Raw genomic sequence first — 15593 nt, forward strand, 5'->3', positions numbered from 1 at the left:
CTTATTTCATAACAGAAAAAAACCAGGTTAAAGTTTTAAAAGTGTTTATCTGTAGTTAATTGGCAGTTGTGAGTACAGTATCAGCAATGACACCTGCCAAATCTCACTAAAATGACATTCATGATGAATGACAAGTGAAAAGAAATATTGAAATTGATTTTTGCTGCATAATCTTAGTTTGTATTATATTACTATATTTCAAATCCATTGCTGTGGTTTATTTCTTGGGCTTAAAAATGCCTTTATTTGTGTGTACTGCTCATAGCTTCATGATCCTATGTTTACTTTAGTTTCAGTATAATAAATTTATGTAACAGTATGAAGACCATCCAATAAACCCCTCTATATGTCCATAAAAAACAGTGCAACACCATATGTGTCTACTCAGAAGTTAGTTAATTCAATGGGACTTACTCCATTGTAAAAGTATATGAAGGCAACCTAATAAAAATAAAAAACATTTATTTTGTTTTTCATTTGCACCATGGAGAAGGGTGGTCTCCTTTTACATGCCAATTTCTTTTTCTTCTCTTTTTCACAGTAAGGCAGAGTGCCTTGTATGTCATTATGCATGCTGATGGTGAACAGATTGCAGGGGAAAAATAGGCTGTAGAGTCAACACATTGACTAGGGAAATCCTTTCTTCAATTTGACTTCATTAAACCAAACTTGCTAATTCCCTTAAATGCTTAGTTTATTATTGCTAATGAAAATATGCATTAATTATCTAATAAGGCATAGTATTAATATCATTAAATTGATTCTCATGGGATGTTGCTAGGAGCAAGGCAGAGTCTCAGGTCTAACATCCAAAGGGAATAATTACTTCCTGATAGATTCATTTAAGGTGGACTTAAATTATTATAAATACTCATCTATATGTGGGAGAGAATCAGATGAGATATAGTTGAAGGATAGAACTGACTGAATTAACCTTGACTGAATGGAGCTGTCCACTCGCATTAAACTTTTTCAAATGTTTTTGACTAATATAAAGACTACCATATAATACTTCGGGAAAGGTTTTAATCCAGCTTTCTGCTGATGTGTTAGTTTTCGATCTGCAAGGGGTTTGAACTCTTGACACCTTGAGGGTTCTGTTCTGGTTTTCCAACTACATAAAATGTAAAAATGAAAGAAATTTCATTCATACTTTGGCATAATCTATCACATTTACTAAGGCAATAAGTTTTATCTACTGAAAATCAAGATAAATATGAAAGAGCTGGGGGAAAGAACTACATAGGTGACAATGGTTTCTCCTTACCTCTTTTAACTTTGCAAGATTTTTTGTCTGGCTGAAGAAGATAACCTTCCACACAGCTGCAAGCATACGAGCCATCTGAATTTTCGCAAGATTGGCTACAGACCCCATACAGGCTGCATTCATTTACATCTGATGGGAACATCAAAATGGTTTGATTATAAACAAGTGTTAGAATGAGAGATTTACATACAAAGCCCCCTTCCTTTTGTCTAAACGTCAAGCTTTCTTTCCTGTATCTTCTTGAGTCTCAAGTCATATGGTACAGCTGAAATCTGGGACATTAGCTGTCTGAAAAGATGGTCTGACTATCTGAGGGCTACCCAGTAAATGTGTGAAAGTTGATGCAAAAGTTCACATCCTAGTTAAAAGCAGGATGACTTTCAGCTTCCTTCCAGCATTTCTGTGACTGCACTCTAATATGTTTTCAGGGTTTCAATGTTCTCTTTTCCCCATGATCTGCCAATCTCACCCCTCTGTTCTGCTCTGTTAAGTCGGATGATCTTGGCTAAGCAGCAATGACATTCCATTTCTCTCACTCCTTGACAAAGGATCTTGCTAATCTGAAGAGTGACAGCACTGATTTCGACATTTTGACCTTTTTTAGGACCCTTGCATAAAAGCAATGTCCTGTTTGACCATTGGCTATTTTCTCACTCATCCATGACCAGGACTGAAATGCTATCCTGTTCTATCACAAATATCTTACTATTTCAAGGTGGTGATACTTCAGACAACTATACATTAAAAATCATATGCAACCTCTCCAAGATCTCCTGAAATCAAGATGAAACCCCACCAAAGTAGTTCATTGAGCTCGAGGGTTTAAAAATAATGACAGAATGGTTGGTGTACCTTGGCACGTTTTCCCATTGATGCCAAGTTCATATCCTTTCTCACAGTAGCATCCAGTTCTGTTCCTGGATATAGCACATTTGTACTGGCACCGCATTTGTTGACATTTTGGTTGCATTTCTGCAAAAGATAGAGAGTAAAATGTTATCAAAGTGAGCATATTTCATATTATTACTACAGTAACATTCTTGTTAAAGTAAATGCATTTACACCACCAGAGGCAGGCCAGAATGGAAAGACCCCGACTCTGACATTCATGAACTTGAGTCTCTAGCTAACACAGTTTTCCTGAGGCAAGTTAATAAGTTCACAGATCAAAGTTTTGCCTTTTCCACCCTTAAAGCCTTAACCTGAAACACGGGGAATGCAAGAGAGCAGGTTGTTCTTTGGAGCTGCATTGGTTTTAGAATAGGAAACCCTTGCTAACCTCAGGTAGGTGTAGGGGTGTGTGTGTGTGTGTGTGTGTGTGTGTGTGTGTGTTCCAAATTTCTGGGAGTCCTTCAACTCATGAGGAACTGTGGGCATTTCTTGACTCTTACAATAATGCCCCTAAGCAAGATGGATTGGTATTCCTTTTAATCTACCCTCAACTACATTCCTGAACAGAAATCCCGTGACAGGGATTTTTTTTTAAATGTAATTTCTACATCTAAATCCACCAGTTCTTAAACATCTCTTCATATTATACAGACAAGGTGAAGAACTTTCAAGCTGGTGAAAAAGAAGCCAGATGATCACTTGGTGCTAATTATAAATTGAATTCCCAGCTCCTAATTGGTGGTATTGGCAGCGCTGCCACTACCAGGGTAGAAGGGCAGCAATAAATCAAACCAAACTGAAGATCTTCCCGCCAGATTATCTATTTAGCCTGTCACAAGTTCTAAATTCTCCCCGTAAATGGGGAGCAAGGCAATTGCAGCACAGTTTCAGTGAGGTTTATAACTTGGTTATTAGTCAGTTAACTGTCACTAGTTGAAGAGCAGTTTTTGTCAGGTATTTCAATTCCTATTGCTTTGTTTCTGCTTTGCCTTTTCTTTTGCTGATTATCTTCTTGCTTCTCTTCTTTCTTTTTCCCCCCATGTCTCCTTTCAGCTGCTCCCGAAACCAAATTTCTCCCTAGGTTTTGCCCTTTCCAAGCTTCCTGCATTCCTCTCTTCACTGATACAAGTATTCTGTCATCTCACAGGTGCATATATTACACATGGCCTCCAGCTCCTGCTTCCCCTTCATGTCAGCAAGCATTAACAACTTTAACACTATGGGGCAAAGATAATTTAGCTTGCAATTCCAGCAAGTAAGGCAAAGGCAAATATTAAAAAACTGCTTTAAAATGGGAGTGACTTTAGGGGAGTTTGTATGCTACATTCAACAGGTGTACAGTTTGTGTACATGCCTATACAACCATTTAGCTGTACATGTGTTATTCACATGTGACATTCAACAAGTGTACTCTTTCTAGTCTATACACATTTGCTGGCTGCAAAAGGGAATTGCTTCAATGACACTTATTAAATTTGTCACGGAAGCAATTCCCTTTTACTGGCAACAAGGCAAGGCATGCCAGGCATATAGCACTTCCTTAAACAGTATTGTGTTCATTACTTGTTCCTGGCCACTTATGTTCTTCTTAGAATTACAATCAATGTATTGCGTAAGTCAGATTTGAAGTGAAATGTGTGTCGGCCTTCTAAGGTACAAAGGAAGTGAAACTTTCCCAAGGGTTAGTAAACTCTAAACATCTTTGTCAGGTATATCTTGAACTGAAGAACAAAGCATGTTTCTCCTTAAACGCAACACCAATATGAGGAAAACCAAAAGATTCATGTCTGAACAAGAGATACACTCTTCAAGTTTGCTGTTTAACAACAAATGGTTTTAAAACTTTTATGAACATGGTTTAAAGAAGTGGAAAACACGTAGACCTGTCTGCCTTTTCTATTGCATTTTTATCTTTGATCACGGCTCCAGGCCTACTTTGCCTCATGTAACAAATATGCAACACAGTAATATCCAGTTCTTTCTAGCTGGCTACTTGAATAAAGGTATCACCTGTGACAAGGCCTTTCACCTTTCTAGGGAAAGTCTTAGGCCTGCAAAACTTCCCCCTTTACTGCACACTGGTTCTGGCTGAAAGTCAAAGCATGATTCTATCCCTTGGAACAGGCATAGGCAAACTTGACCCTCCAGATGTTTTGTGACTACAACTCCCAACATCCCTGACCGCTGGTCCTGTTAGCTAGGGATGATGGGGGTTGTAGTCCCAAAACATTTGGAGGGTCGGGTTTGTCTATGCCTGCCTTGGAATGCTGCTAGAGGAGTGGCCACAGTTTATCTACAGTTTCACCAAAGGAAGTAGCAGGATAAAATTGAACTCCATGTGAAATCATGTTTCCATCCGTCCTTAGGTGAAGAGCCAGTGATTTTGTTTCTTTCAACGTTAGAATTAAGCATCGTTCAGTGAAATTTATTGCCGGCAGCTTTAGGACAGCCCCCCCCCCAAAAGTGTCTTCACACAATGCTTTGTTCATTTGTGGAATATGCTACTATGGGATGTGGTGACGGCAAGTGACTTTAAATGGCTTTGAAAAATGATTGGCAGAATTGTGGAGTGTATGTGCCCCAAATAAACAGCAATTGGCCCTGACAAGTGGGACCTGCAAGAGCATTCAGGCAGGCGTGGCCTGAAGGGGTGGGGCGGGGTGTCACACATGTGACACCATGCACACGCAACAGCTGCCTCCCCCCAAAAATGTGGGACCCAACTCGGTGCACCTGCTAATGCCTCACTCTTGTACATACAGAAGAACCTAGAGAACTAGCATTACTGTTAGTACATACAATGATAGCTATATGGAACATCTAGGATCAAAAGTAGTCAATGGGGAAGTGTCGACAGGGGGGGGGGATTGAACAAAGGGAAAGGTTGTTTGCCTTCATGCCGTACTTGTTGACTGCCTGGAACAATCTGGCTAGTCAGTGACAGAAATCACGATGATGAACTAGATGGGCCCCTGGTCTGATCTAGAAGAGCTCTCACATTTTTCAAGCTAATGGCCATTCATTTAGTCTTATGGCTACAACTGCCTGAGGCGTGAGGTTGCAGAAGCTTTTGTATTATTCCAGGAACTGTTTTGCATGCTTGGCACAATTCCTCAGTTAAAACCCATCAGGAACCTCTGACTTTCACTCAGCTGTGTTCCTAATTAAAAGATCTTGCAATTTCATTTGTCAGTCAAGTTCTCGCTGTCTTATCCTCAACTCAGCGAACCACCTCTCACACAAAAAAGTCTTTATTGATTTAAGACAACCTCTCTCTGGGTTTTTGATTTTAAAAAAATGAAAACAAGAAATGAAAACCTTGCCAATCAGCAGTTTGCTGTTCATTCATCTCTTTAGCAATGACTAATAAACTTATTGCCCTCCTACCCACCTCCTACACACAATGAATTTTCAGAGAAAGAAATCCACTCATAACACAGTAATTCCAGCTAATTACTATCCCTTATTAACCCTCCAATAACAGAGTGAGTGTGAAGCAAGAGCTTGCCTTTGTATATGGTCTGTCTCCAAATAGTATGCTTATCTGTGGTACGTTAACGCATTTCAATACTATATTGGAGTATCATCCAACTGTTTTGCAAAGCTGGTGTCAGCTACTACAGTGAGGTTGTTGGGTGACAAATCTTTTATAATGGACAGATCAAATGATTTGTTCAGACAGAATAGCATGAACAAGTTTTGTTTACTTGTTTCTCCCATTCCATCTCCTCCACCAGCACAACCCTGAGAAGAGCGGAAGCATTCAATTCCATTTTTCATGAACTGCAGTTTAGTATTAGATCCAAACCTTGAGAATTCCACTTGCACATAGATACCACAGGGGTTACCATGATAGTTACCCTTTTTCTGGGATGGTGGTGGCTGTGGCCCCTCACAGATCATCCGTCATCTCTAGTAGCCAGGATGCACAGGCTTGGCTGGCCTTGTAAATCTTTCTGGCTGGCCCCATTGCAGGGTGGGATTGCCCACTAAAATCTCTAATTTGAACAGGCCAATCAGGGGCCTGCTAGTGGGCAGAGCCTCACTGATGGACCGTGATTCGGATGCTTCCACTGTAGTCCAACAGTGACACATAAAAGCTACCTAGATAGTTTGGAGTCTTGGGGAGGCCAGAATCCTTGGCACGGCCCTGACAAAAGTTTCTGCCCTCTGGCTGGCGGATGAAATGGATATACACCCAATGCCTAGCCAAAATCCACCTACATCTGGAATCAATTAATTTGTGGCCATTTCTAACCCAAATCATTCTTTGCTTGAGGTTGTTCATTACAGCTTAGCTGTAGTCACTGCACAAGGGGGTGGTGGTGCTGTGACTAGGAACACAACTTTTATCTGTCACTCTCTCATAGGCCTTCAGTTCTTATAAAAATCAATATTTTTTTTCTTAAACACACAAATCCAGGCAGCTCTTTGCTGATGCCACTTCATGCATTCAAAGGCATACAACATTTTACCATAAAGGTAGCTTGATTTAAGACGTTGTAAAAGAATAAACAATAGAAATATATAGCTTGTCATCTTTTACTAGTGACAATAACAATAAACTTTATTGATAATTTAAACATAGTATATAATTACACAGTTCATTGAAAATTGTTAGCCTGCATGTGTAATTCTTATGCCCTAGACAGGTTGTATTTCTTCTTCAAGCAAGCATGAAGGAGGAGTCTGCTGAATTCCTGTTGCAAAGTGGGGAGCCTCTCCTAAAATGTAACCTGATTTATTCATCTCTGTTTTATCTTTTGACTGATGAAAAGCATTTAAAAATATTTAAAAAGTGGGTAACCAGATTCAATTCCCCTTTTCGCTCTTCTAATTGCTCAGAGAGGTGCTGGTTTTCTTTTTAAAAAAATGTGTATTGAATTCCTTCACATTGCCATTTATGTCCCATTGAATTCAGTAGGACTTAGGGGCAGGTAAGATTGCTGTTCTGTTCCTTAAAACATGTTAACAAATTATCATTATGACATCAGGTGACCAAGAGGCAGATTGTCCCACCCACCTGTTAAAGTAGGCCTCTGGATGTGGGGACAAGTAATGACCTGGTCTGCTAGGACAAAAAGGTTCACTTCCCCCTGCTATATGGGGAGGGGAGAGGGTCCCCCCCAGATTTCCCCAGAAGGGAATGTAGCTCAGTGGCTAGCCCTGTGGCTGCATGAAGAACCCAGTCTCAGGCCCTGGCCATTCCAATTAATGCACCCCAGGGAGCAATGAAAGGAAATGAATTGGAGAAAAGGATCAATTAGCACTGGATACAAAAGAAGATGGAAGGCTGAACAGGGAAGAAAGACGTATGAATATGTTAGCCAAGCCACATGTGGAGAATGAGCAGTCAACTCTCCCAAGCAGTTCATCTTGAGAAAAAGAGAAGCCTTCTCATGAGTGGTGCTTGTTCTCATTTTTCTTAAAATATATTTTAATGCCCTTCTTATGAAAAATTCCAATGTGGTGCATGATGGAATTAAAAAAAGAGATTTACACAGAATTGCTGTAACTTCTTGCTTCTTTTGCTTTGCCTTTCCATTACTATTCCTAAGCAAATGCAAGGTCCATGAGGCTCTGGCTAGACTGTTGCCCTGGTCAAAGTACTGCCTTAGTCAGCTGGTTGGGGTTGTCTAGTGATAGTGCTGCTATCATTGTTGCTATGATTTCACAGAACCTAAGTAATACTGTAGTTCAATTTACCTTTTATATTTTCCAGCATAATATCTACAGTACCACAATAATAATTTAAAAAGACCATAGAGAAAATATGGGTGGATTCAAAATTTGTTTACATTAAGGGAAACCTCACCAGATTCTACAGGTTTTACTTCTACATAACTATATTTTGGACTGGAGCCTCAGGACTTGTAACATTCTTTAAACACAATGGCACCTGATTTAATTGAGCCCCACACTGTCATAGCTCCAAGATAGTCTGGTTACTTTATTTAAAAAGAAAGAAAAGTGCAGTCATTGTGCTTTGTTGTTTTGCTCTGCATTTTTGTCTTGGCATGGAGACAGGCTGAACAGACCCACGTCACTCCTTGACACAGTCAAGGTACACACCGTCTTCAGTCAAGCTGAGGGCATATGAGCACAACAGGGAGAAGTATAGGCCAGAGAGAGTTGGAGAACACAGCCCTATTACACACCATGCTTTCATAGGGTGTCTGAGGATGAACCTTCATACTGGATTGTGCTGCATATGTTCTCTTGGAATAACACAATCATTTTATGGAGCTTAGGTGAGCATCCTATCTTATTGACCAGTGTGAGAAGTCCTTTTTGGCTGATGAGATCAAAGTCTTTCATCAGGTCTATGAAGGTGGTGTACAAGGGGGCATCTCTGCTCTCAGCAGCTGGCGGAGTGAGAAAATCATGTCGACTGTTGACCTCTGAGCTCTAAAGCCACATTGTAACTTGAGATAGACCAGTGTTTCTCAACCTTTTTTGGGCCACGGCACACTTGTTCCATGAAAAAAATCACGAGGCACACCACCATTAAAAAAGTTAAAAAATTTAACTCTGTGCTGCCCTATATTATAATTATGACTGTAAGAAACACTTGCCAAATATTGCTTTCCGGCGGGTTAGTGCTGTGTATTGGCGGCCGCCAGGCTCGTTTGCACTGAGCTTTGGGAAAGAGGAGGAGAAATATTGCTTTCCGGCGGGTGAGCGTTGTGTATTGGCGGCCGCCAGGCACGTGACAATGCAAATTGCCCTTCTCGTCGCCGCACGTCGCGGCACACCAGCCAGCGCCTCGCGGCACACTAGTGTGCCGTGGAACAGCGGTTGAGAAACACTGAGCTAGACCCTGTCAGACAGAGACTGTAATCTGTTGAGTACTACATGGTTAAAGGTTTTCAACACAGCACTGAGCAGGGAGATTCCTCAGTGGTTGTTACAATCATGGTGGTCACCTTTGGTTTTGTAGAGGGTCACAATGCTGGAGTTTTGCATGTCTTGTGGCATGGACCCTGTTTCCCAACACTGCAAGAGAAGGCCATGGAGTTGCATCATGAGGGTGGAGTTGAGGCTGGCTATCAACACTTCTGTTGGGATTCCAACCAGTCCTGGGGTTTTACCACATGCCTGTGAGTTGATGATGTTTTTCAGATCGTCAAGGGAGGGAGGGACACCCAGCTCTTCCAAGACAGACAGAGTCTGAATGCTGTCAACTGCTATGTCAGCAACCATGTTTTCCTGCAAGTACAGTTCTAAATAGTGCTCTCTGCCCATTGCTTCATCTGTTTGCTGCGGTCTGTGACGATTTCTCCAGACAAAGTTTTCAGCGGTGCAGTTTTCCTGACGGCTGTTCCAAAGGCCTTCTTTGTGCCTTCATACATTTAGTGGGTGTCGCCACTGACAGTAGCAAGCTGAAGGTTCTGACATAGTGTTAGCCAGTAGTCATTGGCACATCATCTGACAATCTGCTGGGCATCGCTCCTTGCCTTTCTTGCTGCAGCAAGTGTATTCTCACAGGACTCATGCTCAACCAGTGCAACTAACCCTACAGCATACAGTGAATGTAGGGTCATTCATCTCTCTCTCTCTCTCTCTCTCTCTCTCTCTCTCACACACACACACACACACACACACACACACACACACCCTGTCTCACACAAATGTTGAGATAACTGTGAAATCAACATAAGCTATACATTCTGGAACCTTGCTGCCAGGGCCAAGTATACCGTGAAATGATAAAACACTGTCATCTTGTAGTTCTGGAGCAATGGGTAGCCCTTGGAGTCCTTCCTAAACACGGTTGTGGACAATGGCAAAAAAATGTACATTTAAAGTATGTCTTATTTGCTCTTATCATGGGTGCCTCGAACTTTAGGTGCATTCACTTCCCAAAGGCACACACAGCAGCCATTGCTACTTACATTTAATATGCTATTTATCCCTTTTGTAACACAGAATTAAATGTCTATCCAAAAGGCTAGTCTTAAATCACACACATAAAGTCATTTATGCCAGCAAAGCACATGAGGAGTTCTATTAGTCTCTAAGCTTCACCTAGTAAACCATACAAATAAGGGCAAAAAGGCTGCTATACTGTGTTCCTGCCAGTATTAAGGAACATCTGCGTTCATTATTTTGTTTATTTTTAAGGTCCTTTTTTTGAACTATAGTGCTGCTGCTCTAGTTATTTTAAATGGAACATGTTGCATATGATAGAATTATATAGCAGTATCTTTTTTCCATTTAAAATGACCTACTATATTATGCTGAGGCATCATCTTCTGCTTTACAAGCAAGAATTGTTCAGTACCATGCTGCCCTTGAAGAGTACAAAGAACTTTAGGACAGATTACTAACAGCTCTTCTCAGAAATCACATTCTAATTGTATACCATACATATTCTAATATCATTTACATATTCAGATTTTCTTTGCCTGGCTTGTGTTTCCATGGATGTGATTGTATCTATTCATGTTCTTTTTATTATTTGATACTCTAATGTCTAGACCTTTATCAATTATAAGCCATCATTGTTTCTCCCTTACCCCCGCCATTTTATATTACCCATTTTTCAGGTACATTTCTTTTGCAGATTAGCTGGTATGATCTAATTTAATTTGCCCTAAGCTTTTTTGTCGTTTCTGCAGCATAACTCTTTCTTGTTTTCTTTCTTGACAGCAAAGGATACTATGATTGATAGAATTCAATTGCTGGTTTGAAATAATGCAGGCGGTTCTTATTGTACAGTTGTCGGCCTTTTTATGAGATTTACCTATTGTACCATGAAAAATGCGACAAAAATATAATGATCTTTGGTCACACACCTGGTCCCATAACTCTGCCATGGTAAATATACCATGGAGAATAGATATGGAGATATGAATTGAGATTCATAAGCTTGCTTACCAGTCATAGCTGTGCAGAGTCAAAGGCCAACATAGTAGCAAAATGATTCACATTTAAGATAATGTGAAATACATGGAGAAGACAGATGTGCTCTATTAGTTATTGCATGAATAAGTTAGAAAGTTAGGCAAGCAGGGTAATTACTTTGCTCAGTTCCAGATTCTACCCCATGTCTCCAGGTGTGCATCACTGTTTCCTTGTGTATAAGTGAAATACGCTATAATACTATGACAGCCTTTACCAACATGGTGCCCTCCTGAAGTTTTGGACACCGCTCCCATCAGCCCCAGCCAATTACTAGCATCCCTTTTATGAGTAAGATGCTTGAGAGGATGGTAAGCTGGGCAACTGTAGGCACCCCAGGATGAAGCAGTTTCTGGCCCAGTTTCAGCACCAAAACTGTCTTGGCCACACGACTGATTACCTTTACCTGGAGGGGGATGGGAAAAATACTATTCTTAATTTTCCTTAACCTCTTTGTTGGCTTTGATTATTGTAGACCGCAATATCATCCTATAGTGTCTATGGGGGTTGGGGGCACTGTGTTACAGTGGGAGGACCCTGCCTCCAGGATCACTGCCAGAGAGTAACATGTGGAAACTCCTCTTTGAACCCATGGTAAAATTGCTATGGGGCTATGGGGATTCCATATTGGCTCCCATGCTATTTTAATGCTCTAGTTATTTTTTAATGTTGTGTTAGTATTTTTCTTTTAGTTACTATTTTTATTGATGTCTATGTTGCACAGTGATACATACACATCCCTCTGAGCTCTTCTGGAGGAAGGGATTTATAAGTGTCTTAACGAAATAAATATTGCAACCTTCTGCTACCTCCACAGCTACTGTAGTTCTATGGTCAAGGTTCACATAGATGACATAGTTAATTCTGTGTGCAATACTTATTAAATCTAAAACATTGCTAGACCCTCTATTGCCATATCTTCTGCTTTGCAGTCAAAACATAAATATTAATTATAAAAACCAAACAAACAGGTCATATAGGGCAGCAAAAATACTGTATAAAAATGTGAAAGAAAGCTTTAAAAATTGTTCACTAGCGGGGGGGGGGGAGATAATGCCAAATAAACTTATTTGATGAGGATATTCTAAAGACAAGGAGAAACAAACAATTAGTATATGAATGGCAATTTCTAAAAAATTTCTATAGATCCCATTATACAGAATTTTGATGCCTTTGGAGTTTTGTTTCAGGAGACCCTCTTTTGTAAAAAGTCAGAAATACTCACAAAGGCTTCCCTTCATTATACAGCACAGTGGAAAGTAATTTGTACGAAATTACTTCAAAGAGAGGTTCTGAACCACCTGAGAGTGAAGAGTCAGATTAAATCGCATACTCCCAACTGGACATAAACTGCAGTTAGATGGCTGTGCTGTAGATCAGCAAACAAATTATCAGTGTTCTCTCTCAAAATGGGAAGAAAGCAGCAACACACTTCCCCCCTGTGATGTCAGGCCATGAATTTGGACCTCCAGGGTGATGACCACTATTATTTGTACCCTGCACCTTAATCAAATTAATAAAACTTGAACACAGCTAAGCATTTGATTCGGCAACATACATTTTCATTGAAATCACTGCACTTTTAGACATACAACAAAACCTAAGATTTAAAAACTGGACGATCTGCACACAGGCAGAAACCAGCACTTTAAAAATATTGCTGAATAATTGTAGAATCAAACATGGATGAAGAATCTCTTATAACCTATATAGACAGAGAGCCTATAGGCTCAGTACCTCATCCAGTCAGACATCACAGAATGATTTCTAGATCTTAGATAGATTGAATAAGTTTATATTGGGGAGGACAAAATCACTGTCTATTCAAATGTCAAGTCTATTATGTGAAACTGCTTTTAAGCTCTTAACAGTGTGTGCTGCAAAGCAGTTTTGCATTGCAGATAGAGTTTCCACACACAATAACTTTCTGACCTTCAAAGCATTGGTGCTGACCTTGAAAGCCCTAAACGGCCTCGGTCCTATATACCTGAAGGAGCGTCTCCACCCTCATTGTTCTGCCCGGACACTGAGGTCCAGCGCCGAAGGCCTTCTGGCAGTTCCGTCCCTGCGAGAAGCGAAGTTACAGGGAATCAGGCAGAAGGCCTCCTCGGTATTGCCACCCGTCCTATGGAACGCCCTCCCATCAGATGTCAAGGACATAAACAGCTATCTGACCTTTAGAAGACATCTGAAAGCAGCCCTGTTTAGGGAAGTTTTTAATGTTTGATGTTTTATTTTGTTTTTAGTCCTCTGTTGAAAGCTGCCCAGAGTGGCGGGGTAACCCAGCCAGATGGGCGGGATATAGATAATAAAATAATAATAATAATAATAATAATAATAATAATAATAATAATAATAATAATAATAACTCTAAAAATCTGAGGAAAATTGGGATTCCGGTAATCAATCTTCTAAATACCCAGTATAAGAGAACTCACCTGGGTATCTGCATAGATGGCAAACAGCAGCAACGGAGAGAGAGACAGAGGGACAAACAAGAGGATTATCCTTTACAACTCTCAGATCACATTGAGAATCAGTTTTATGAAGCCAGTGCTGATCCTGTTTCTGTCTCACAGGAGGAGACTGAGTGCTTTGCATTTTAAGTGCACAGGGTTCAACATTGCTTTGGAGTTATTTTTTCAAGCACTTAACAGTTTTATAAAGTTTTGATCTTCAATCCGGAAGGTTAAGTGAAGCATAACAGCAAATGGCTTTAATTCTAAGCATCAGTATTGGCAGGAGGTCTGGGATCTCTAAGGAGTATTTTTTTCCTTGCCATTTACCTCTAGTTGGGAGGCTGTGCTCCAGGTTTTTGAGGCTTATATGATATCCCAAGGCACTGGTTGTCATAATTGTATAGCTTGCTCTTTATCGCCATGCTTTTTATGTCTTTATCTTTATTCAGTGTCAAGGACCTTCACAACTGGACAGCTTAAATGCTCCATCAGATTATTACAAAGATGACATGAATATTTTCACAATGTTTAAACTGCAGCTGTGCTGATGTTCACCGTTGAATGCTTTCAGCATGAAAAGGAGCACAAGCTATTCCTTGAATATGTTTTTCATGGCTTTTTGCTTTGTCACTGCCCCTCTCAAGAACACCACTTTGTGGTAGCTGGAATGATATTATTGCACCAATTCAAAATAAGAGCAACACTTTTGCCCCTGTTCACAGCACCTCAAAACATTTCAGTCCCTTCTGGTCCAAATGTATTGAAATACCCCACATTAAATCCTACTGCTTTACCACTGACACAAAAAATTATGTGTGAAACCAATTCTGACTTGGCTAAGCAGTATTAGGGGTATTAGGACTTCCAGTTTGACGGTGCAGTGCAGTATCAGGTAAAATATGCATGAATGGGGACAACTGTAACTTTGTAATCCATGGTACAGCATAACAACTCACAAAAATCATTACCTAAAAAATAAAGGAACTTTATGAAGTACACATGCAACCAGAAAAAAAATGATTTGTCTAAAATGTTTCCCACTACCAACCAAGAAAACACAGTTGCATTGATCTTTCTCCATTTCACAAGTTTAGCATCTACAGCTTTTATTGACAAATATCTACATTCTAGTAAGATATTTGTTACACGCTAGATAGGACTTTTTCCTGTATGCACAAAACAGCTAAAGGACAGTGCCACCAAGTGCATCAGAATACACTCCTCTGAGCACTGAATACCCCTAGTTAGATGCCAACTTGCAACTATACCGAGCACCCATATCCTCTGTTGCTTTATTTTCTATATGTTCTGCAAGTTCACATTCTGCAAGCTTATGTTGCTGGGGTTTCACAGTCCTACCAGCTACCTTCTAATTGAGTAAATTAATGTACAATCACAACACTGTCATCAAACTGTGGAGGTCTCTGGTTTGCTCTACAGGTGGCAGCTGCAGGAGGCAGGACCAAGGCATTATAAGGTTTAGATCAGTGTTTCTCAACCAGTGTGCCTCCAGATGTTTTGGGACTACAACTCCCATCATTCCTGACCACTGGTCTTGCTAGCTAGGGATGATGGGAGTTGTAGTCCCAAAACATCTGGAGGCACACTGGTTTAGATAACAACAGAATAGCCAAATGGGATTTAAACAAGCTACAACTTTATTGATGTCAGCAGGTTTTGGGATAGGCATAGGATTGATTGATTGATTAGATTTATATGCCACCCTTCATCATAAGATCTCAGGGCAGTTTACAGATGTGATGTCTACCCTGGATCAACCAACCTGTCTTCTGGTTGGTTATTTTTTGCAAGGTTAATCATGGTTTATGATCGCCCTATACTGTACATCAAATCAAGGCGACCTCTTCAAGATCACCATTTGGGAGGATGCTATGGCTCATTAGCCCCCCCCCATCATGGGTGTCTGGACAAAAGCACCCCCCTGGATCCCTTAAGGGGAATACCCTGAATTTGAGGGGCAGAGGGGCTACACCCTGCTTCACTTTGGCTAAGGATTCAGCCCAGTGCCTTATCTGCCATCTGGTTGTGACAGTTGCTATAAGGTAGGCAAA

General features: G+C 40.4%; 1 protein-coding gene across 1 annotated transcript in view; it reads right to left on the reverse strand.

The window, feature by feature from the left end:
* The window catches only part of LRP1B (LDL receptor related protein 1B), a 748625-nt gene that overhangs the window by 305529 nt on the left and 427503 nt on the right, over window positions 1-15593 (reverse strand). Inside the window, exons 4-5 of the mRNA XM_060279545.1 lie at window positions 2120-2239; window positions 1268-1396 (exon numbers count right to left, since the gene is read on the reverse strand). Coding sequence (XP_060135528.1) covers window positions 1268-1396; window positions 2120-2239 — 249 coding nt within the window. The remainder of the gene's footprint in view (window positions 1-1267; window positions 1397-2119; window positions 2240-15593) is intronic.

The sequence above is a fragment of the Zootoca vivipara genome, chromosome 1 (assembly GCF_963506605.1).
Source record: "Zootoca vivipara chromosome 1, rZooViv1.1, whole genome shotgun sequence".
NCBI classification, from domain to species: domain Eukaryota; kingdom Metazoa; phylum Chordata; class Lepidosauria; order Squamata; family Lacertidae; genus Zootoca; species Zootoca vivipara.